At 38.9% G+C, this 23,895-nt stretch overlaps 2 protein-coding genes across 2 annotated transcripts in view; one reads left to right on the forward strand and one right to left on the reverse strand.

The window, feature by feature from the left end:
- The window catches only part of LOC309511315 (uncharacterized protein), a 224,296-nt gene that overhangs the window by 33,606 nt on the left and 166,795 nt on the right, over positions 1 to 23,895 (forward strand). The window contains exons 10-13 of the mRNA XM_082186420.1: positions 16,149 to 16,322; positions 20,038 to 20,211; positions 20,863 to 21,036; positions 23,364 to 23,537. Coding sequence (XP_082042546.1) covers positions 16,149 to 16,322; positions 20,038 to 20,211; positions 20,863 to 21,036; positions 23,364 to 23,537 — 696 coding nt within the window. The remainder of the gene's footprint in view (positions 1 to 16,148; positions 16,323 to 20,037; positions 20,212 to 20,862; positions 21,037 to 23,363; positions 23,538 to 23,895) is intronic.
- LOC309511370 (uncharacterized protein) overlaps positions 1 to 23,895 on the reverse strand; it is a 220,937-nt gene that overhangs the window by 33,488 nt on the left and 163,554 nt on the right. The window lies entirely within an intron of this gene.

Raw genomic sequence — 23,895 nt, forward strand, 5'->3', positions numbered from 1 at the left:
CGCTACTTGGGTATTAAGAGGTGTGTTCCTTTGGTGCTCTTCAGCTTGGAGATCCAAAAATGTTTCCCAAATAAACAGTAGTTCTGAGGCACTCAAAGGGAATATAGGTTTAAAAAGCCTTTATTTAAACTTGGCTATCCATTAAAAACATGCCAACATGTTTCGGCCACTGTGGCCTTCTTCAGGGCAAATTCAAAATGGCAGTCTGTAGACTGCATGCTATATATATGCATGTTGTCACATGACCTAGAAGCACAGGTGCTCATCTGCACATATCACCTGACTGCAAACAATTACAACAAGTTACTTTAGATAAGTCACATTTTCACATCAGAATAGTTTAAAATATCACTAGATACACGTAGCAAGAGGTTACTTTATATAAGACAAAAAAAAAAAATTACATTGTAAGAAAGATTTAATTTAATTTCATGCTCTAATGAATATGTGCAGTCTCAGATATTGAATAATTTTACACTTTCTATATTTGACCTCTTTCCACATCAAAATACAATTTGAAATATCAATCTAGATAGATACATATAGCAAAACATTAACATGTGCATATAGTCAGTTACAAAAAAGGAGAAAAATCCAATTCCAAGTTTAGACCAGGGTATTGATTAGCTTTTAAAGTATAAATCCAAAAGGATTCTCTTTGTAAAAGTTTTTTGAGTCTATCTCCCCCTCTTGGTGATATTTTAACATGTTCTATCCCAAAGATTTTTAGAGTATCGCTACTTCCGTGGTTCGCCTCTTTGTAATGTAGAGCCATAGGGTATTGGTGGTTGCTTGTTCTTATCGCATATTTGTGTTCTGCTAATCTTTCTTTAGGCTTACGTTTGGTTCTTCCAATTTAAAAACAGCCACAAGGACATTCAAGTCTATAGACAACAAATGAGGTATTGCAATTAATAAATGAGTGTATACTGTATTCACGATTTGATGTCACATCTGTAAAAATATTGGTCTTGACCATATTGTTACAGTGATTACAGTTTCCACACTTATAGTTACCTCTTTTTATTCCTAGCCAGGTTTTATTCTGTACAGGAGGCATATAGCTTTTCACAAGACTATCTTTCAGAGTAGGAGCTCGTTTAAAGGTGATAGTAGGTACCTCCGGCAGTACATCTCTCAAGACAGTATCACTTTTTATTATGTCCCAATTCATCTTGATTATTTGCTTTATCTTATTGGCTTGACTACTGTATTGTGTAACAAAATAAACTTGGTTTGGCTCTTGTTGTCGCCTCTGTTTCTGAACCAACAGCTGTTCTCTACTAATTTCTTTAACTCTATTATAGGCTGTATCTAAGGTCTTGTGTTTATATCCTCTTTTCTTAAACCTTTGAACCATGTCTTGAGCATTTTTATCAAAAACGTCTTCAGAATCGCATATGCGTTTAATCCTTTGAAACTGGCCACAAGGGATATTCTCTATTAACCAAGGTGGGTGGTAGCTTTCTGCCCTCAGTATGGTATTCCGATCAGTGGGTTTTCTGAACACGGACGTGTGCAATTCACCTGTGTCATCTTTTGACATCTCCAGATCTAGGAAATGGATATTTGTTAATGAGAACTCTAGACTCAGCTTCAAATTAGGATTAGTGTTATTAAGATACGCATGAAACTGTAGCAGCTCTTGCTGTGACCCAGACCATATAAGAAGAACATCGTCAATATATCTACCCCACCATACAATCTTATTAACATACTCATTTAGACTCGAATAGACAAATGTTGGGAACGTTTGCACCGGAACACGCCTCCTCTTTGCGCTGAACCACCCCCGGGAACGCAAGTGTATTTGCTAGTTAACCGACGTGCATCTGTGGAGGGAAAAGTCCGCTTAGCGCGGGTGCAAAATAGGAATGATACATGCGTCAGTGTACAAAGTCAATTGTGCTGGGTGCAAGATAGGGCCCATATTCTCACATTACTTACAATCCCATGTGACAAATATGACAAATATTAGATATGTTAGTTAAACTATTTTCTTGAGCTAGCATGAAAACTATATTATATATTTTTATCCGCCGCCAATTCACTACAGTAAGAACTAAAAGTAAAAACGAAAATAGCAACTCAATTTGCTGACATTAAACAATGTCTTGGTATTTTGTAATTTAAATGTTATTATTAATAACATTTACATTTTGAATTGGTATGAGCAGATCTTATTCGTTCATTAATTAAAATACATTATCTTAAACTCATAATGCCTTCATCACTCTAATATTCATCAGTCTCCATTTGGTCCATGTAGTTTTGTGTCCATTCCTTTTTTATTTTTTTTTAAACCATAATTGAAAAAAAAAAAGAAGAATGATTGTATTTTAAATGTCATGTTGAATAAGAATAAGAAGAACTTTACACTGAAAATGCTGCTCACAAAATAAAACATTGCTTTCCTAGTTTTTGTTTGACATTTTGCACTTTTATGAAACATTTAAAAAAGCACAAGTTTATATGTAAACATATAATATATGTAAACTGAATTATAAATAATATTTCTCCTGCACTTTGGAATGAAAACTAGAATCATGTCTGTGAATCATACAGAGAGGAGATACAAGAGCTGATTTTAAGACAGATATTGCAGAGCTTATGCTTTTAGATTCAAACAGTCACAATTTCATGTACAGTGCTATGCATAAGTTTAGACACCCATGCTAAAGTTAACTAAAAAGAGGAATAAAAAAATCATCTTTTGGAAATTGAACTTAATGCCTTAATTAAAAAAATTTGGAAAAATCCAACCTTTAAGGACACCAATTTTCTTTGTGAATGAATAATGTATCGTAAATAAATAAATGTTCTTCCTTAAAATACAGGGTGCATAAGTCTGGACACCCCTATGTTAAATTCCCATAGAGGCAGGCAGATTTTTATTTTTAAAGAACAGTTACTTCATGGATCCAGGATACTATGCATCCTGATAAAGTTCCCTTGGCCTTTGGAATTAAAATAGCCCCACATCATCACAGCCTTCACCATACCTAGAGATTGGCATGGTTTTATTTCAGTTAGCCTAATAGCTAGTTTGATTTGCATTGAGAGATGATCTTATGGAAAGTACTCCATGCCAATCTCTAGGTATGGTGAAGGCTATGTGATGATGTCTTGTTTTTAATTAAGGCATTAAGTTCAATTTCCAAAAGATCATTTTTTATTCCTCTTTTTAGTCAACTTTAGCATGGGTGTCTAAACTTATGCATAGCACTGTATATGAACTGTGTATGAAACGGATAAAATGATAAATTTTTAGATTTGTACATTGTCAGAACTGGTGCACTACTAGCCTTTCTCAACTGAACTGTGTATGAAATGGATGATATGAGCTCGAGCAGATCTGGCAACCATGATTTATAGCAGAATGAAAGTGATACTAGATTTCCCAACTTCCACGTTCTTATCGACTCCATTTTACTCTCAGAATTAAGATTCTTTGAATCAGTGAAATAGAGCTTCAAAGTGTCTAGTGATGATTACAGCCGCTTATGCAGAGATTTGAGGATCTGTGTCTATAACCTTTGATTCTGATCAAGGAGAGTCTTCAGGTGAGACGCATAAACGCATTTTTTTGCAGTATTTGTGGGTCCAGAAGAAGAACATTGATCCCAAATCAAATTATAAACCAGAAGTTTTTTTTTTATAGTATCTCATTTTTTCTCAGATTTTTAGTGTCCTGTAAATTCTTCATATTTTTTCCACCAGGTTGTAAGTTTTATACTAACACACCAGATGTAACATTTTATTAAAAAAAAGTCTTTATCATATTCTTCACAGCTTTTAAAAAAAAAAAAACCAATAATATAATGGAGGAAAATGTCATGATGGAAAGAGAATACAAATATGTATAAATTTTTTATTTAAAAAAATTATAATAATAATAATAATTTTGTAATGTATTGCATTTTAATGGTGTGTGTGAATGAGTGTTTCTGATCTCTTACTCGAGCAGCTCCATGAAGACTGAATGAATCATGGACGACACACAAACATTCAGACATGGAGCTTGTTCTCCAGGATGCAGGTAATCTTCATATGATCTTAAAGGAACACGCCGACTTTTTGGGACTTTATCTTATTCACCGTATCCCCCAGAGTTAGATAAGTCCACACATACCCTTCTCATCTCTGTGCGTGCCGTAACTCTGTCTGACGCACCCACCGCTAGCCTAGCTTAGCACAAAGACTGGAGGTAAACGGCTCCAGCTAGCATACTGCTCCCAATAAGTGACAAAATAACACCAACATTTTCCTATTTACATGTTGTGATTTGTATAGTCACAGCGTGTACAAATAACAAGGTCACATGAGACACAGCCATCTTCTAACCGTATACATCATATTCTGGTGCCGGGATATACAGTAGTTGGAGCCACTCAGTGTCTTTAAACACTGTCCAGAGACACACAGATATAGTAGACAGTTAGATGATATATGACATTGTCTTTGGACAGTCTTATCACTCTTCAACACACTGTCTTAATAGACAACCTTCTCATGTAGGATTTTTTTTTATGTAAAATCATCCAAAATTGATTCTTGTCTCTATTATCTCTATTCTGTTAAAGTCAGTTTAAGGGTGACAGATCAATCTCACCGGAGCCCAGCTGTGTGTCCATGAAGAGTGACTCGTCTATGGAAGACCCAGTCAAATTTGAGGGAAAACACACATCAACTGATCTGAGGTACAACATTTTCGTTTAGACAGACAGAGAGACCACAGACACACACAAATAATGCATGTATGGCATAATTTGGCAAATATCCACTTATTATCAAAATACAGAAGTGGGTGATGATATTGTGTAAGCATGTATAACTCAGTGACTCACACTATTATAAAGCGCTGCAATAGCAGGCATCGAGCACAGGATCAGGTCTCCTCTCACAGCTGATCCAGAGCTTCAGTCCTGATGTTTCACTAACATCTACTAACCCACAAAACACTGATAATCTGGACCAGAACAATATTGTCAAACTCAACCAAACTAAACACAACTACATCACTTATTGAGAAACACAAACACAACAACAGATTTAAAAGCAATGGTAAAAGATAGGTGGATGGATTGATTCTCCTATGTGTGTCACAGTCACCTGTTAGTCTCCGTCTTCACTACATGTCCCATCATCCCCCCCGGCTCACACCTGCACTCACTCCACCATTAACCGTACCTGCCAGCGATCATCATCATCACTCACCATGTTCAGCTGTTATCACCTTGTCTTCCTTATTCATCTGTGTATTTTAGGGTGATTTCACACTGGGTTTGTTTGCTGCGGTCCGAGTCCGAGCGTGATTGTTCCCGGCGCCCCCCGCAGCGTTGGTTTGGTTTCACACTCAACTTGATTCTATCGAACCCTGGTGCATTTGCGTGCATCTTACATCATCACAAACGTGCACGGCGCATGATAGAAAACAGAACGCGGTTCAATTTATTAGGTTTTTTATTAATTTGGTGATATTATGCACAGCTGAGTGAACAGCACAGCATCACGAATCAAGCCTCTGTGGTTCCTCCCACTCGCCACCAGAGGGCTCCATCTCCCGAATATTAACATTACACATTTTCACTCCATTTCCCATAATTCCGTGCCTGATACTGATTATCTGCACAACTGCCACTCATCACCCAGACTATTTATACAGCACTTCTCCACTGCTTCAAGATATCAATGGGCTTTATGCACAGCTGCACTACTTCCTGAACTTCAGCCCGCTCCTTTGTTTCCTGTCTGCCATTATTGGACAAACTGATTAATTCAGGTGTGCCTGACCAGTTTGTCCAATAATGGCAGACAGGAAACAAAGGAGCTGGCTGAAGTTCAGGAAGTAGTGCAGCTGTGCATAAAGCCCATTCTGATTGCACAACAGCAACAACTAGAACGCCTAACATCCCTTACTGAGCAACTGGTAACCTCGCTACTGAACCTCGATTTACCATCACAAAACTCCAACCCATCTGCAGCAAACCCAGCAACCGGTTCACCTGCAACTTCTGCAGCGAGCCCAACAATCAGCATGCCCACATCCAGTAACACCACCACGAGTCCTTGTCTCACATTTCCTGAGAAATTCGATGGGTCACCTGCCAAGTGTAAGAGATTCCTTCTTCAGTGTTCCCTGTTTGTCGACCAACAACCCTTGTTATACCCAAATGACACCAGTCGAATAGCCTTTGTATATACAATATTAACTGGCGCACTCTGGAGTGGACAACAGCAATGTGGAACGGTGGTCAGTCTCTCTTTTCTTCATTCTCTGTCTTCCTACAACGATTCTGTGAAGTGTTTGATCATCCAGAAGAAGGAAAGAGTCCTGGTGCTCAACTGTTACATCTCAGACAAGGAGGGAGAACGGCGGCTGAGTTTGCTCTCACTTTTCGCATGTTGGCAGCACAAACTGACTGGGTTGAAACCACTTTAAAGTTACTGTTCCGCAATGGTCTATATCTGGAGCTCAAATCTGAACTTGCCTGTCGCGATGAAGGAGCAAACTCTGGATCAATTAATTAATCTGGCCATCCACGTTGACTATTTGATTCGATCACGCAGACCCACTAGGAATCTGGCTTATCACACCACAACATCTCCTGACGAGCACGATCCTGAACACATGCAAATCGGACTTACACGCATCACTTCTGAAGAAAGAAAATGACGCATACAAGAGAGCCTCTTTCTGCATTGTGGTCAACCAGGACACCTTAAAGCATCCTGTCCCAAGCGACCATCTCCTCGAAATACCACTGCTGTAAGTTCTCCAAGCTCTATCTCTCGCTCTTCATCATATGTAAAATTATCCGTGACTTTAATGTTTTCTGGCAAATCCGTGATAACCACGGCCATGATTGATTTAAGAGCAGCAGGTAATTTTATGACAATGACTTTGCCCAGTCTCATCTCATTCCCCTAATACTCTGTGAATCTGCGTTGGCAGTGGCAGTGCAAGACAGACGACCTCTGGGTGCAGGTCATGTTGCTTACTCTACCAGAAATGTTACACTACACACAGGATCCGTACACACAGAAACCATTCAGCTATTCCTCATTCAGTCACCTAACCATCCCATAATTCTGGGTCTTCCATGGTTACAACAACACAGCCCACAAATCTCATGGACCGATAGATAAATCACTCATTGGTCTGATAAATGTCAACAAAACTGTCTTCAATCCATCGCTCCCATTCCTATTCAATCTGTCACCGTACTTCAGGAAACAAATACTGTCCCAAACCTTCCATCTCAATATTCCGACCTTCAAGAAGCTTTCAGCAAGAACAACGCATCTCAACTTCCACCTCATCAATCCAGCGATTCCAGCATTGAACTCATCCCAGGTTCAACGCCCCCCAAAGGTTGCATCTTTCCCCCATCACAACCAGACTCTGACGCCATGAAGTCATACATCGAAGAGGAATTAGCTAAGGAATATATTCAACCATCCACTTCACCAGCTTCAGCCGGTTTCTTCTTTGTCAGTAAGAAGAATGGAGGTCTTCGCCCTTGCATCGATTATCGAGGGCTCAATGAAATAACAGTCAAGTATCGCTACCCTCTTCCGCTAGTTCCAGCAGCCCTCGAACAACTTCGCTCAGCCAAATATTTCACTAAACTTGACCTCAGAAATGCCTACAACCTCATTCGTATTCGAGATGGTGACAAATGAAAGACAGCTTTCTCTACTGCTACAGGGCTCTATGAATATCTGGTTATGCCCTTTGGGTTGTCCAATAGTCCTTCTGTGTTCCAGGCATTCATCAATGACACCTTCCGAGATATGGTAAACAGATGGGTTATTTAAATTGATGACATCTTCATCTACTCAGATTCCCTTGGAGAGCATGTCAATCACGTTCGTCTGGTCCTACAATGCTTAACCCTCTGGGGTCTGGGGTGTTTTTGGGGTCCTTGAGATGTTCTGACATGCCCTGACATTTGTGCTTTTTTCAGTTGCTTATAAACATATTAATGGCAAAGGTGTAAATTCACTCTATATAGCACAAACAGGACTACCATAATATGTGAGCCACATGTATGTACATGTTTTCATTTTTGAGAGAATAATGTTTATGCATGGTTATCGAAAAAACTAAAAATTAAAGTTTCTGAAATAAGGCCACAACACACATACTAAATATGTGGCAATAAGACTTTTGACTAATGGATGTCGTCGCCTAGAGTTTTTTCTTCAAAATGGTGGGGAAATCTTCCTGCCTAATCATTCACATAAAACGATACATTGATTTAAGTTTTGTGAAACACTTTTAGTTTGGAAAGCCAATATGCGGATGGGGCGTGAACGAGGAGTGGTTTACACCTGAGATTACAATGTCCCACCCATTATGCGTAATGACTCTGCATAATTAGCCATTCATTCAGGCGTGACACTGACTGAGCCACAATGCAAGGACAAAAGATATATTTAGAAGAAGACTTATATTGACCATTTAAGATTTTGCTTACATCTATCTTGTAAATATGTTTTGCTATTTTAATAAAAAGGTTACAATTACAACAATAATTACAATTTCAACAATATTTCAAGTGTACTCTTTCTTTGTAAAAAAAATATATATATTATAGGCCTACATTTTATCTATGTATTCATTGGTTTGAATATAGCCAACATTGGAACAGCTAACATCTTAGTTGATGACTTTATTTTTGACAAAAATAGTATTTTATATATATATAAATTGCTAAACAAAAGCTTATTTGATGTGGCAGTATATTCTACAGTAAAAACTGTACCCAAATCTAGTCAACAAAATGTTGTCTTTCATATTTCGCCTGACTGTAACGTTGTTTTTATGAAATATTAGGGCATATAAATGTTAATTTGCAGTTTAATACGTATACAAATAGCCTACATTTTATTTCAACATATTTCAGTCGATTTTTACTCATCTCAGTATAGCAATACAGTTTGCTAAAACATCATCATTCATTCACACACGCGATTTAAATTTAAACTGTCTTTTTGCGAGCTGTGGTAAACAGCGCGCATCTCTGCCGTTCATTCATTCATAAACAGAAACCTGATTCACGTGAGAAGGAAAAAAACATACTACTGTATTCCTCAGCTCGCTCCTCGATATACCTGCACTTCTGAGGTACATTTTCCATTATTATTATTCCTCACAGCGCTGCGAGACAGTGTAAACAAGTAATGATCTGAATAAACTTGTGTTTTCTCGAGCTGATATGGGGGCGTTCACAGGTTTGCGTGGATTGCCTCAATCATTTGCGTTTGAATAGCGTGCGCTCTCCGTGGGCGTGTCACATTACATTTGAATTAGCTGTAATGAGCTCGACTGGAATCGCTCTCTTTTAATACAGATTTCACAAGATGAGAATATTTGTTTTTTATATAAATTACTTCATTTAAAAGAAGAGAATTCAAGCTTCATGCCTGTGTGTCTGTATGCCTGTTTGACTTAGTATTCGCTGAGTTATTGTTCATTTTCGGACGTGTTTCAGAATGGACTTCACTGGCAGAGAGAAGGCAGAACTCGCTTCGTATTTATTTTTCTTTATTTGGCAAAAAGCACAACACTTTGTTTTTATTGTGAGTATACACAAAAATAATACACATTTAACAGAATTGATTGATGTATGAAACTCCTATGGAAAATCAAAGTCAACAGAGTATTTATGAGTTTCTTTTACACTGATAAAAAAAAAGCAAGCTGGTATCGCCGGCGATACCGCCGACCTCAGGGGGTTAATCTCTCAGCAACTATTTGCCAAGGCAGAGAAATGTGAGTTCCACCAAACTTTGGTATTATTTCTTGGGTACGTTATCAATCCAGAAGGGGTTGCCATGAATGACAGTAAAGTACAGGCAGTGTTAAAATGGCCACAACCCAACACGATCAAAGAGCAGCAACAATTTCTTGGATTTGCTAACTTCTACAGACGATTTATAAAAGGCTTCAGTACAATCGCAGCTCCCCTGATATCCATGACAAAGAGAGGAGGACGAAGATTAATCTGATCACCAGCAGCTTTACAGGCTTTCCAAGACCTCAAGAACCGTTATATCAAGGATGACGCTCTCTCTCGGCAACATGAATCATTTCATTAACAACCATCCGACGAATCCACCATATCACCCACTCTCATCCTTCCTCCGGTTCAATGGGACATTCTTACAGAATTGACAGAGGCCCAAATCAGATCCACCTCCACCAGACTGTCCACCCGACAAGACATATGTTCCACCACCCTTACACAAGAAGGTCACCCAACACGTTCATTCATCACTCAGTTCCGGTCATCCAGGTATCACAGCCACCCTTCAACTCCTCACAAATCGCTTCTGGTGGCCTTCCATGCAGAAAGATACTATCTCCTTTGTCCAGAACTGTTCTACCTGTAATGTATCCAAACCCTCCAAACAACCACCAGCCGGACTACTACAACCATTACCCATTCCTCAATGTCCCTGGTCTCACATCGCAATAGACTTTGTCACCGATCTCCCCAATTCCCAAAACCACACCACCATACTCACAGTAATAGATCGCTTCTCCAAAGCTTGTCGACTCATTCCCTTACCCAAACTGCCCACGGCTCTTGAAACCACTGAACAGCTATGCAGTTATGTGTTCCAGTTCTATGGCTTACCTGAGGACATCGTTTCAGACCGAGGACCCCAATTCACCTCTCGTGTCTGTCAACTTAACATTAATGTCAGTCTCACATCTGGTTATCACCCACAACCGAACGGTCAAACAGAACGCCTTGATCAAGAACTCACACAATTTCTAAGATTCTACTGTCACCAGAATCAAGCAGACTGGAGTCGCTACCAACTATGGGCTGAGTATGCACAGAACTCCCGCCGCAAATCTTCTACTGGCATGACTCCCTTTCAATGTGTCCTCAGCTTCCAGCCTCCTTTATTCCCATGGTCAGGAGAGCCCACTGAACTTCCCGCAATCAATGACTGGCTACAATGAAGTGAAGCTACCTGGAACGAAGCCCATGTCCATCTACAATGAGCTATTAGAAGACAAAAGGAACAAGCTGATTGCCGCCATCGTCCCAATCCTACATACCTTCCTGGTCAATGGGTCTGGCTCTCTTCAAGAGACCTTCGTCTTTGGCTGCCGTGCAGAAAACTCAGTCCTAGGTACGTTGGTCCTTTCAAAATAGTTAGGCAAATTACTCCTGTTTCATATCAATTGGCTTTACCCTCTAGTTACCGTATCTCACCCACTTGTTTCCTTGCTCAAGCCTGCTGGTGGTCCAAGAGGGGAGGTAGAAGAGGAAGTCAGTGACCAGGGACCCCCTCCCATCATAGACGGCGAGGAGGCTTATCAGGTGGAGGAACTCCTGGATTCCAGACGACGGGGAGGAGTTCTCCATTACCACGTGGACTGGGAGGAGTATGGCCCGGAAGAGAGGTTCTGGGTCAATTCCGAGGACATTCTCGACCCATCTCTTACTGCAGAGTTTCATAGGACCCATCTGGGAAAACCAGCCCCTCGAGCTCGAGGAAGACCCCGGCGTCGACCACCTCCTTGAGTCAGGAGCCACTCACAGCCAGGGGGCTCTGTCACGAATCAAGCCTCTGTGGTTCCTCCCACTCTCCATCAGAGGGCTCTATCTCCCAAATATTAAAATTACACATTTTCACTCCATTTCCCATAACCCTGTGCCTGGTACTGATTATCTGCACACCTGCCACTCATCACCCAGACTGATTATCTGCACACCTGCCACTCATCACCCAGACTATTTATACAGCACTTTTCCACTGCTTCATTGCGAAGTCTCCCTGGTTGACATTTCTGAGCATTTTCCCTGTTTATACTGATTCCTGGTTTACTGATCCTGGACTGTTCAACTCGTTTTGACCCTCTGCTTCATGCCATTGTGACCCTGCTTTGTTTGACTGGATTTATGCTTTACTGTTTGCTGCCTGCCCTGATTATCTGCCTGCCCATCGACTACGATTGTGGACTGCCTCAGATATATACTTTGCTGGTGATTGACCCCTTCCTGATTGTGTTACGTTTACTATTACCAATAAAGATACTGCAAATGGATCTCAACGACACTACCTCATCATTACACACAGGTTTACTGTGTGTCACGTTTGGCTTTCTGCTGATTGCAAACACACTCTTGAGGAGACAGTGGATTTCCATTAATTTGTTGCTCTGACTCCACGCGCTATGCGCAAATACACTGCAGGCTCACTCTCGCTCGCATCCAAGGTAAATCATCAACACTGTCATCCTTTACATGTGTTTTAATTAACTAAATACATAACAATCAGCTAAAATGCGCAAGTAACTTTACTTCTGAGAAAGTGCGCAGCTTTCATACTCACGCGAACCACAGCACGGTTTGAGTGCAACCGAACTCAGACCACCTCCTCCATGTAGTCTTGGGTTCGGTACCCCAATGCGCACCCGGGTCCACATGACAGCGTTCACATTAGCTTTTTTTCATGTGAACCGTGCCCCATTCCAAACTAAACTGCCAGTGTGAAAGCACCCTAAGTTCCTCATTGTTCTGTGTTCACGGTCAGTTATTGTTTGTGTCAAGTGTTTCGTACGTTGGCTTAACATGTTTGGAATAAATCCTCTTGTTATTTGAATCTGCTTGATCTTCGTCTTCATTTGGGAACCTAGCGTTACAATGTGAGGTTTATCTACATGTACTGTAATATAGTCTAAGAATTCTTGTCTCTGTTCTTTTGTTTCTATTCTATTAAAGTCAGTTTAAGGGTGACAGATCAATCTCACCGGAGTCCAGCTGTGTGTCCATGAAGAGTGACGTGTCTATGAGACAGCCAGTGAAATTTGAGGGAAAACACACATCAACTGATCTGAGGTACAACATTTCATAGATAGATAGATACATATATAGATACATAGATCTCTATGTGAGGTTTATCTACATCAGGGATGAGCAACTTCGGTCCTGAAGGGCCACTGTCCTACAGAGTTTAGCTCCAACCCTGAAAAAATCACCTGCCTGTAATTTTCTAGTAATCCTGAGGACCTTGATTAGCTTGTTCAGGTGTGTTTGATTAGGGTTGAAGCTAAACTCTGTAGGACAGTGGCCCTCCAGTATAGAAGTTGCCCATCCCTGATCTACATGTACTGTAATATAGTCTAAGAATTCTTGTCTCTGTTCTTTTGTTTCTATTCTATTAAAGTCAGTTTAAGGGTGACAGATCAATCTCACCGGAGTCCAGCTGTGTGTCCATGAAGAGTGACGTGTCTATGAGACAGCCAGTGAAATTTGAGGGAAAACACTCATCAACTGATCTGAGGTACAACATTTCATAGATAGATAGATAGATAGATAGATACATACATATATAGATACATAGATCTCTATGAGAGGTTTATTTACATGTAAAATCAACTATAGGGTAATTCTGTGTCAAATCAACCAAATTTCAGAAGTTTCTGGATAATTTTTTTATTTTGTTTTTTGTTTTGTTTTTCTGAATAATGATAAACAGTGATGAGCATCAAAAAACTGTATTATATGCCATTAACAATTATTTACTGATGAATCCACTAATTTGTTGAGGGGAGTCTAAATGAGTTTTCAATTATTGTATTTAAATGAATGAATAAAAGTAAATTTTTACCTTTTACATTTCAACATTATTATTTCTTCAGACATTCCTCTTCAAATACAAAAAATTTAGTTAAATTCAACAATCTGCACGTGGAGCCACATTGAGATGGCTTTAAAAAATATTATTAAAAAAAGATGTCACAAGAAAAGTCTGTTAGGAACCAAAATCTAAAAGGATATTGAGATATCTTTCATACATTTTGAGTTACAGGCATACAAACTATGAGAAAAATAAACATAAAAGGTGCTTCAGAGTCCCATTGAATTTCTTTCCCCAGAAAATAAATCAAAAGTAACATGTTTGTCCAGGATCCTCTGGTTGAGACGATACAGAATGACTCTATATGAATTCTTGTCTCTGTTTTCACGACTCTGTTGTATTCACGACCTCTTCTGTCCATGTTTGTCCATAATTAGTGAACAGTCTACGGACACTCGAGAAACATTTACAGGAAGCCACATGTCATCTACTCTGAGGTACATTTCTGTTGTAAAGATATTTTACTATCACTTTTACTTATTTAATTTATGTTGTAATCAAATTTTTTCTTTTAGTTGTGATTCTCAACTGATCCAAAGCACATTTAAATCAGATCTGCTGCAGACGTTTCAGTGTCTGTATGAAGGAACAGCAAAGCAGGGAAACCCAACACTCCTGAATGAGATCTACACAGAGCTCTACATCACAGAGAGTGAAAGTGGAGAGATCAATAATGAGCATGAGGTGAGACAGATTGAGACACAATCCAGGAGAGCAGCAACAGAGGACACACCAATCAAATGCAATGACATCTTTAGACCTTTACCTGGACAAGACAAACCCATCAGAACTGTGCTGACAAAGGGAGTCGCTGGCATTGGGAAAACAGTCTCTGTGCAGAAGTTCATTGTGGACTGGGCTGAAGGGAAAGAGAATCCGGACATCCAGCTCATTTTTCCACTTCCTTTCAGAGAGCTCAACTTAATGAAGGACCAAACACTCAGTCTTTCAGATCTTCTTCATGTCTTTTTCCCTGAAACAAAAGAAATGGAAATATCCAGTGATGAATATAAAGTGTTGTTCATCTTTGATGGTCTGGATGAGTGTCGTCTGTCTCTGAACTTTAAGAGTGAAGTGAAACTGTGTAATATATCTGAATCAGCTTCAGTGGACGAGCTGCTGATGAACCTCATTGAGGGGAATCTGCTTCCCTCTGCTCTCATCTGGATCACTTCCAGACCAGCAGCAGTGGATCTCGTCCCCTCTGAGTGTGTCCATCGAGTGACAGAGGTACGAGGCTTCAATGAGCCACAGAAGGAGGAATACTTCAGGAAGAGAATCAGTGATCAGAGTCTGGCCAATACAATCATCACACACCTTAAGTCCTCGAGGAGCCTCCACATCATGTGCCACATCCCAGTGTTCTGCTGGATCTCAGCCACTGTTCTAGAGGAGATGTTGAGTGAAGCAGAGAGAGGAGAGATTCCCAAGACTCTCACTCAGATGTACACACACTTCCTGATCATTCAGACCAACATCAAACATGAGAAGGACTATGAGAAGAAAGTGAAAGATAAAGACATGATTCTCAAACTGGGGAAACTTGCTTTCCAGCAACTTGTGAAAGGCAACCTGATCTTCTATGAGGAAGACCTGAGAGAGTGTGGCATTGATGTGACAGAAGCATCAGTGTACTCAGGATTGTGCACTCAGATCTTCAGAGAGGAGTTGGGCTTGTATCAGGGGAAAGTCTTCTGCTTTGTTCACCTGAGCATCCAGGAACATCTAGCAGCTCTATATGCACACATTTACTTTACAAACGAGAACAGAAATGTGTTTGGGCAAATCACCAAACAAAGACTGTTTGATAAGGTTGTAAGCTTTTTAAAATATCATTCAATATCTGAGCTACATCAGAGAGCTGTAGATGAGGCTTTACAGAGTAAGAATGGACATCTGGACCTTTTCCTGCGTTTCCTTCTGGGTCTCTCACTGGAGTCCAATCAGACTCTCTTACGAGAACTACTGACACAGACTGGAAGCTGCTCCTACAACAAAGAGGAAACAGTTCAGTACATCAAACAGAAGATCAGGGAGAATCGTGCTCCAGAGAGATCCATCAATCTGTTCCACTGTCTGAATGAACTGGGTGATGATTCATTGATGCAGGAGATCCAAGATTATCTGAAATCTGGAAAAATAGGAGAAACCAAACTCTCCTCTTCACAGTGGTCAGCTCTGGTTTATGTGTTGCTGACATCAGAGCAGAAGATGGATGTTTTTGAGCTAAAACATTTTATTGGAGCACAAAATACAGCAGATGAAGTTCTTCAGAAGCTGCTACCTGTGGTTAAAGAATCCAGATCAGTTCAGTAAGTCACACTGACAACAATCATTACGCTGATAAAACATTTTTGAGTTTAGCATTTGCTTTCATAACTAAGCAATACTGTAAAGGGAGAAATTCATATATATCTTATAATTTATATAAGTGTTTCCTGAACTGAGAGACTGAAGAGTGTCATTGTTCTCTCCAGGTTGTATGATTGTGGTGTTACAGATGAAGGTTGTGCTGCTCTGACTTCAGTTCTGAGATCAAACTCCTCACACCTGAGAAAACTGGATCTGTCATTGAATAAAGTAGGAGACTCAGGAGTCAATCAGATTTCTGATCTACTGAAGGATCCTCACTGTAAACTGGAAATACTGTGGTAAGATTTTATAAAAGTCTCAACGTTGTCTGTTTTTCTCCTGTGGTGAATAATGAATGATATACAAAAATAATATATACAAAAAAAGTAACAGAAAAGGATGTTTAATATTCAGTGGATTCTTTACAAAGCTAGAGGTAATTTTACTTTTGATAGTTTTTGATAGTTATAAACATGATTGGATGATGTGAAGAGGTGACAACTGCTTTCATATACAAATCTGTTGAGGAGAAAGGATAAAATCATATATATATATGTAGCGGGTAGGGTGGTTGAGACAGGAAGTGTAGCTTGAAGGCCTGCCCACTGACACTGATTATTTGGATCAGGTGGCATAAGTGACACGTCCCTTTAAATGTCTCGCGAGACATGGACAGGAGAACATTAGTGTGGTGTGAGTTGAAGAGTGAGCCTCTTGGAGTATCAGCTGTACAACAGGGAGAACCTCGGCCTGGCGTCTGTGCATATGGTGACCAGTAAATGGTACACGCAGTTACGAGTTTACAGAAACTACAGAAACTTTGTTTGCATAATAGCGAGTAGTGATTCTACACGGGGTTTCAGCAACAAGCAACGCTGGCAAGAGTGTGCACAGCTATTAGTCATCCACACCATTAAACTTCATTGGTACGGTGCATATAGCTCTAACTTATCTAGGCTGGTTTCAAAAACGAGGATTGCTTTCGTCTGTCCAACTAGCAACTGAATTTCCTGGGTTTAATCATTCTGTTTTATTTTTCATTTCTTTGGATGTTTGTGTGTGCCTTGGAAATCTGCCACCACCGTTCTGTGCGGACCAGTGCTGCGTTCCAGTCCACTTTTAGACACGCACCTGCGAACTTCCCTAAGCACTTCCCCTCGGGGGAATCCTCGCCGCCATTTTGAAGTGCGTTCCACTTTGTGAAATGGACGAGGGAAGTTTATACGGACAGACTCTCGTTCCCTCGATTTTGACAGAGGGAGCGAGTCTACTTCATATGTTCACTTCAGGCACCTATATGTCCCACAATGCAGTACGATTGTGACGTCACCACAAATCTCGTTTAATCACCACCACAACAAACAACTCTATGATATATTAATTTTATAGATTTTTTTAATTTAAAACAACCCACACACACCTATATACATTTGGATGCTACATTAACCTGTTAAGCTGCAACGCCACTTTTGAAAAATCCCCAGAAATGACATACCCAAACTGAAACACATACAGTTCATGAACCCTTTGCACTAAAAGCACAAGTATGATCTCATTTGAAAGCTGACACCTGGTAGTTTATTGTAAATGTAGAATTAATTATTGTCATAATGAAAATAATTTTTTTAAATAGCTTCAAAGTTTTGTAAAGTTATTAGAAATTTATTTTTATGAAACATATTCATGAAAATAAAATTGAAGTGGGCCCTGGAGCAATCTAGAAATGCACTGCAGCTAAAGCCATATGTGTGACCATGTTATATTTAAAATCTGAAAATGATAAGTCTAAAACTCTGTATTTAGTTAAATGTTTTTCAAGATCATGTCAAATGATTTTATTTTGATTAGACTCTAAAAATGCTACTGATGTTTAGTCATCATCTAAGTCATCTATTCAGTCTATTGTCTCTATTGTTTTGTGGTGCAAACGAGCCCCATTCAGTCTCAGTCTCCCCAGTACACATTCACACACCTCTCCAGCCTGGTTATGGATCTAAATATGCATATCTTTTGTCTGCATTATAGTTACTAACGACTGGCTATTCACAGGCTATTCATGGGGTTTCAGTCCCTAATTTGTTTTATCAAAGTTCTCACTTACATTTGAAACTGTATCAAATGCACTAAAACATTTCAGAAAAGCATTACTATTTAGAAAAAAACCCATAAAAGAATAACTTCTAGGTGACAGGTGCACCTGAGCTAGCTAGCATGTTAGCTTAGCACACCATCAATACACGACCATTTATGAGATTAAAACTATGTTTGTGCTTCAAACTTATTTCATAACTCAAGTCGAGTGTTTTAAATAATCTTCTGTGATCTAATTTGGCTTCAGATAAAAAAAAATCAGAAAGAAAATATATTATTTATAGTATGCACGATGATAAAGTCTATATCGATTAGCATTACATTATAAATATAATCTATTATTATAAAAATACCTGGCATTGCTTGAAGAACACTCAAATATCAAATATCATTTGCAATCATGTTTATTGTCTTCAAAACGTCTATATCTGCATATTACAGCGATCTCTGTGTTAGCTTTGTGTGTAGCTGCTATCAGTGACGTCCTTGAAGGTCACATGATTATGTCTCTTCTTCATGTTCCATATATGGAGTATTTTTGTGCATATAGCGCCCTCAGGCTATTGGTATGAATTGAAAACACAGCACATCTCAGTAAGAAGCGCTCATAATGATTACATCGACGCATTTGGGTATAAATTCAAGAAATATTATTCCTGTCTATAGAAATATGATGTAAATCTATGAGAATATATCAATATTTCTCCAAGTCTGCACATTTTTGAGCTAAAAGCCCTGAGGGACGTTGTTTTGTATAGCAATGTCATGACAACAGCACGGAGTTTTTTTTTCTGAATGGACCAGCTGACGCTCATAATTCATATTAAAGGGATCAACGCATTTTTTCATTTCATAACTCCTGACACAAATTAAGACATAACTGTCACTATAAGTTTCTCAGAATACAATAGTTGTCAAATACTGAAACTTGAATCTTATATCTTTTTAATGATGTATAGTTTGTCAAGGTAAAACATTTAATCTGATAGTAACTTTGAACTAAATAAATAAAAAAATGCTTCAGTGCGCCGACGCACTGGTGCAGCTTAACAGGTTAAACAAATTCTTAAAGGGAAAAAATGTAAATAATAAATCAACTCTTTAGCTGATTCCAAGTGATCAAGGGCTTAGGGTGTTCCAGTTCAGCCCATTGCAGTCTCCACCAGTAGTGGGCACTCGTGCATCGTAAGCGATGACGTACATCCGAGTGAACGAGACAGAGGGAAGTTAGCGAGTGAAGGGCATGACAATTTTGGACTGGAACGCAGCACTGGACCTAGGTGGGCCTAGGGTGGAGGCCTACTAGTGGTAGCCTGCTAATATATATATATTTTTTTTTTTCTGTTTGTTTGGCAATCATTATACCCCCGTATTCGGCCTATGGGCATTGTGCAATATCTCCTGTGGGGACAGTGCTTATTTTGCATTGTTTACTAGTGTGAAATGTGAAATGCCGTGTTAGTGTGTGTGCACAGCCTATTTGGTTTGAAGTGTCTCTTGCAGTGTTGGAGTGTGTATATGTGATCAGTATCTATTTATTCAACTTTATTCACTGTAGTCTATGTATTATGAGACTTTATACACTGTAACTCATCTACTATGAGACTTTATTCACTGTGACTTATTTTATTGTAGAATTTTGTCCACTGCTACCTACGGGGAACATTTGCCTGCTCTGATTGCCAATCAGCATATTATTGTGTTTAGTGTTTAATAAAGTTATATTTGAGTACATCAGTCCCATTTCTGTTCTTTTATTGGACATAACCTGTCTAGATAGCTTTAAGGGGAGCGCTGTTTGGGTTTTCTAGCTTAGGTATTCAAATTGTGTGCTTGAGTGCGCCCCCTGGGGGTCACATATATTATCATTTATATCAGTGTTTCCTGAACAGAGAGACTGAAGAGTGTCATTGTTCTCTACAGGTTGAGGGATTGTGGTGTTACAGATGAAGGTTGTGCTGCTCTGACTTCAGCTCTGAGATCAAACCCCTCACACCTGAGAAAACTGAGTCTGTCATTAAATAAAGTAGGAGATTCTGGAGTCAAGCAGCTTTCAGATCTACTGCAGGATCCTCAATGTAAACTGGAAATACTCGGGTAAGATTATATAAAATGTCTAATATGGTCAATAATGATTGTCATGCTAAAATCTACTTTGAATAACTAATTAAATGTTGCTTTTATTTTCAGTAGATTCTTTCCAATGTGCCTGACATCATTGTACAATATTAATGATAGTATAAACATGACTGGATGATGTAAAGATGTTACAACCGTGTTCATATACAGTTGATGATTTTTGTGTACTTGCATAAAAAAATTAATATTCGGTTACACTTTATTTTAAGGTGTCATTGTTACAGTGTAATTATGTATTATGTAAGTACTGAGTAATATTAAGCAACTACATGTACTTACTATAGGGTTAGGGTAGGATTAGGATAGGATTAGGATTTGGTTGAGGGTTAGTTGCATGTAATTATGCATAATTTACTGTTATTACTATGGTAGCTACATGTAACATATGTAACAAGGTCACTGTTAAATAAAGTGTTATTGAATATTCTTGCAATTTTTATCAAATGGAAACTAACCCCCACAAGCAATTTGTAGAAGAGGGTCTGAACCTCAGACTGGACCTGCTAATGGTGCTGTGGATTAAGTCTCTCTTTCTGATTGTGAAGTTCCTGCTTATCTGAGCTGTAGATCCTGAACTGAGAGACTGAAGAGTGTCATTGTTCTCTACAGGTTGTGTGATTGTGGTGTTAGGGATGAGGGTTGTGCTGCTCTGACTTCAGCTCTGAGATCAAACCCCTCACACCTGAGAGAACTGTGTCTGTCATGGAATAAAGTAGAAGATTCAGGAGTCAAGCAGCTTTCTGATCTACTGCAGGATCCTCACTGTAAACTGGAGATACTGTGGTAAGATTTTATAAATGTTTCAACGTCCTCCATTTTTCATATGGTCAATAATGAACAAAATAAACTAAAAAAGACTAAAATTGTCCTGATAGATAATTTGTTGTTTAATGTTCATGAGATTCTTTCCAAAGTTTTTTATTTACTAATACTTGTATGTGATGGATAAACAGTGGCTAGTTGTGCATTCAGGGCGAAACAAGACTCCTCTGTATCAGTCCTGATCACCCTGTCAGGTTTATTTTGTCATGAGAACAGTTTTAATGTATATTATCCTGCTTATTATACACCTACTTGCCACATAAGTAAATAACTGGACACAAAATATTGATTTTAGTTTAAATATCTTATCACGAAACTCAAGGCTTCTGCAAAGTAAAATTGTTTCTAGCAAGCTGAACCAAGATAAACAAACAAGCTTAAACAAGATGATCATTTAAGGGATAATATACATTCATAACACTTATTATACGGCTTTTCACTAAATGCATAATTTTGTGGACATTAAATATTTATTTAAGTTGAAACTGTTTTCTCACATGTATATTATAATCCATTACAGCAGGAGTGTCCAATCCGTATCACAGAGGTCAACGTCCTGCAGAGTTTAGATCCAACCAGCTCCAACACATTCAACTGGACATTTCTAGTCAGTCTGAAGAGCTTGATTAGTTTGTTCAGGTTTGTTTAATTAGGGTTGGAGCTCAACTCTGCAGGACAGTTGCCCTCCAGGAACAGGTTTGGACACCCCTACATTACAGAGTTCAAAACAAACCTTCTGGCAACAATATTACAGTACTATTAATACTGTAATCCCATGATTTCTTTTTTAATAAACTGATAACTGAGATTAAAAGGAAAAAAGCAAGAGAAAACCACATTATAACAAACGAGAACCGACAGAGACTGAGGGAGAACACAGGGTATATATACATGAGACAAACATAGGACCTTAACAAGATAATTAATGACACACAGCTGATCCAAAAGAACTAATGAAGACGGTAACATAGAAACAAAGGAGTTGCGGGAAACTGAACAAATGAACACAGGAACTGATCAGAAATATAAACAGAAAGTCCAAACCCAAACTGAACTGTCACAGGTGGTTATATTCTTTAAATGTAATTGAATATACGATTTAAGGAGCTGTTGATTATGTATTGTTAATTGGCCATATTCTGTTGTTTGAAAGGTGAACAGACAAACTAAACAAAGTCCAAATAATGGATGTTGCACCGATCTTTTTCACCAGCTTTCACTTTCAGCCGTGTTTACTTAAGATGACGACGAATATGATGCGTTGCAGCCGGGTGTACCTCGCGGCCGCGGGTAGATTGCGTCATCATAGCTTGTGTATTATAGAGCCAGCTCCCAACACCAACTTGGAGAATAGATTAACGGCGATATTTTTTTTATCGCCCGATAAGAGTCTCACGTTAAAGGAGAACTCCGGTCAATTTTAACATTGAGCTCATTTTTTTGTACATTTGGAGTGCTGTCAATACAGAGAACAACGACAAAAATCGGTGTTGCCTACACCGAGTTATTCTATTTTTAAATAGTCGATTGCCGAGTTCACGCGCGTGATCATAGGTAACTAAACCTATGCGCGTGAACTCGGCAATCAACTACTTTGGACTTCAACCGAAAACAGGATGTAAATACAGGTATGTGCGCTGGCTGAATAAACATCATTTTTTATATATTTCTTTCACATCTACTGCAGTCAGATTCACCCGCGTTCACTCAGAAGGAATCACTCACATGACCTGTGCACTTGTAATGACACATCAAGGATGTTAAGAGGCTAAAAGCAGGTTTAAAACTTGCCCCATTGAAGTCAACACGGTGCAAATTTTAAAAATAGAATAACTCGGTGTAGGCAACACCCATTTTTGTCGTTGTTCTCTGTATTGACAGCACTCCAAATGTACAAAAAATGAGCTCAATGTTAAAATTGACCGGAGTTCTCCTTTAACGCTGATAATGGCCCACCACTAATTTATAGTTTATCTGTATAAAATCTTTGTTTATTTATTTATTTATTTGTTTGTTTGTTTAGGTTTCTTTCTCCAAACTACCTTTTCATATAATAATACAGTGTCGAGCAGGTCGATTATAAACGCCTCTGAGGTTTCATACACAGTCAGCGGATGGTTGTGATGCGGTGTTAGGAGAAAATATAAATAAAAAAGATCATGCTTAAATTAGACTGGACCTGTTAATGGTGTCGTGGATTAAGTCTCTCTTTCTGATTGTGAAGTTCCTGCTGATCTGAGCTGTAGATCCTGAACTGAGAGACTGAAGAGTGTCATTGTTCACTACAGGTTGAGGGATTGTGGTGTTACAGATGAAGGTTGTGCTGCTCTGACTTCAGCTCTGAGATCAAACCCCTCACACCTGAGAGAACTGAGTCTGTCATTGAATAAAGTAGGAGACTCAGGAGTCAAGCAGCTTTCTGATCTACTGCAGGATCCTCACTGTAAACTGAAAATACTGTGGTAAGATGTTATAAAAGTCTCAACATTGTCTGTTTTTCTCCTGTGGTAAATAATGAATGATATACAAAAAAGTTTACCATTAAGTAACTGAAAAGGATGTTTGATCTTCTTAAGATTATTTCCAAAGATTCTGAGGTAATTTTACTTTTAATATTTTTTACAAGTCAAAAACATGATTGGATGATGTGAAGAGGTGACAACTGCTTTCATATACAAATCTGTTGAGGAGAAAGGATAAAATCATATATATATATGTAGCGGGTAGGGTGGTTGAGACAGGAAGTGTAGCTTGAAGGCCTGCCCACTGACACTGATTATTTGGATCAGGTGGCATAAGTGACACGTCCGTTTAAATGTC

The sequence above is a fragment of the Leuciscus leuciscus genome (assembly GCF_965113295.1).
Source record: "Leuciscus leuciscus genome assembly, chromosome: 12".
In the NCBI taxonomy this organism is placed as follows: domain Eukaryota; kingdom Metazoa; phylum Chordata; class Actinopteri; order Cypriniformes; family Leuciscidae; genus Leuciscus; species Leuciscus leuciscus.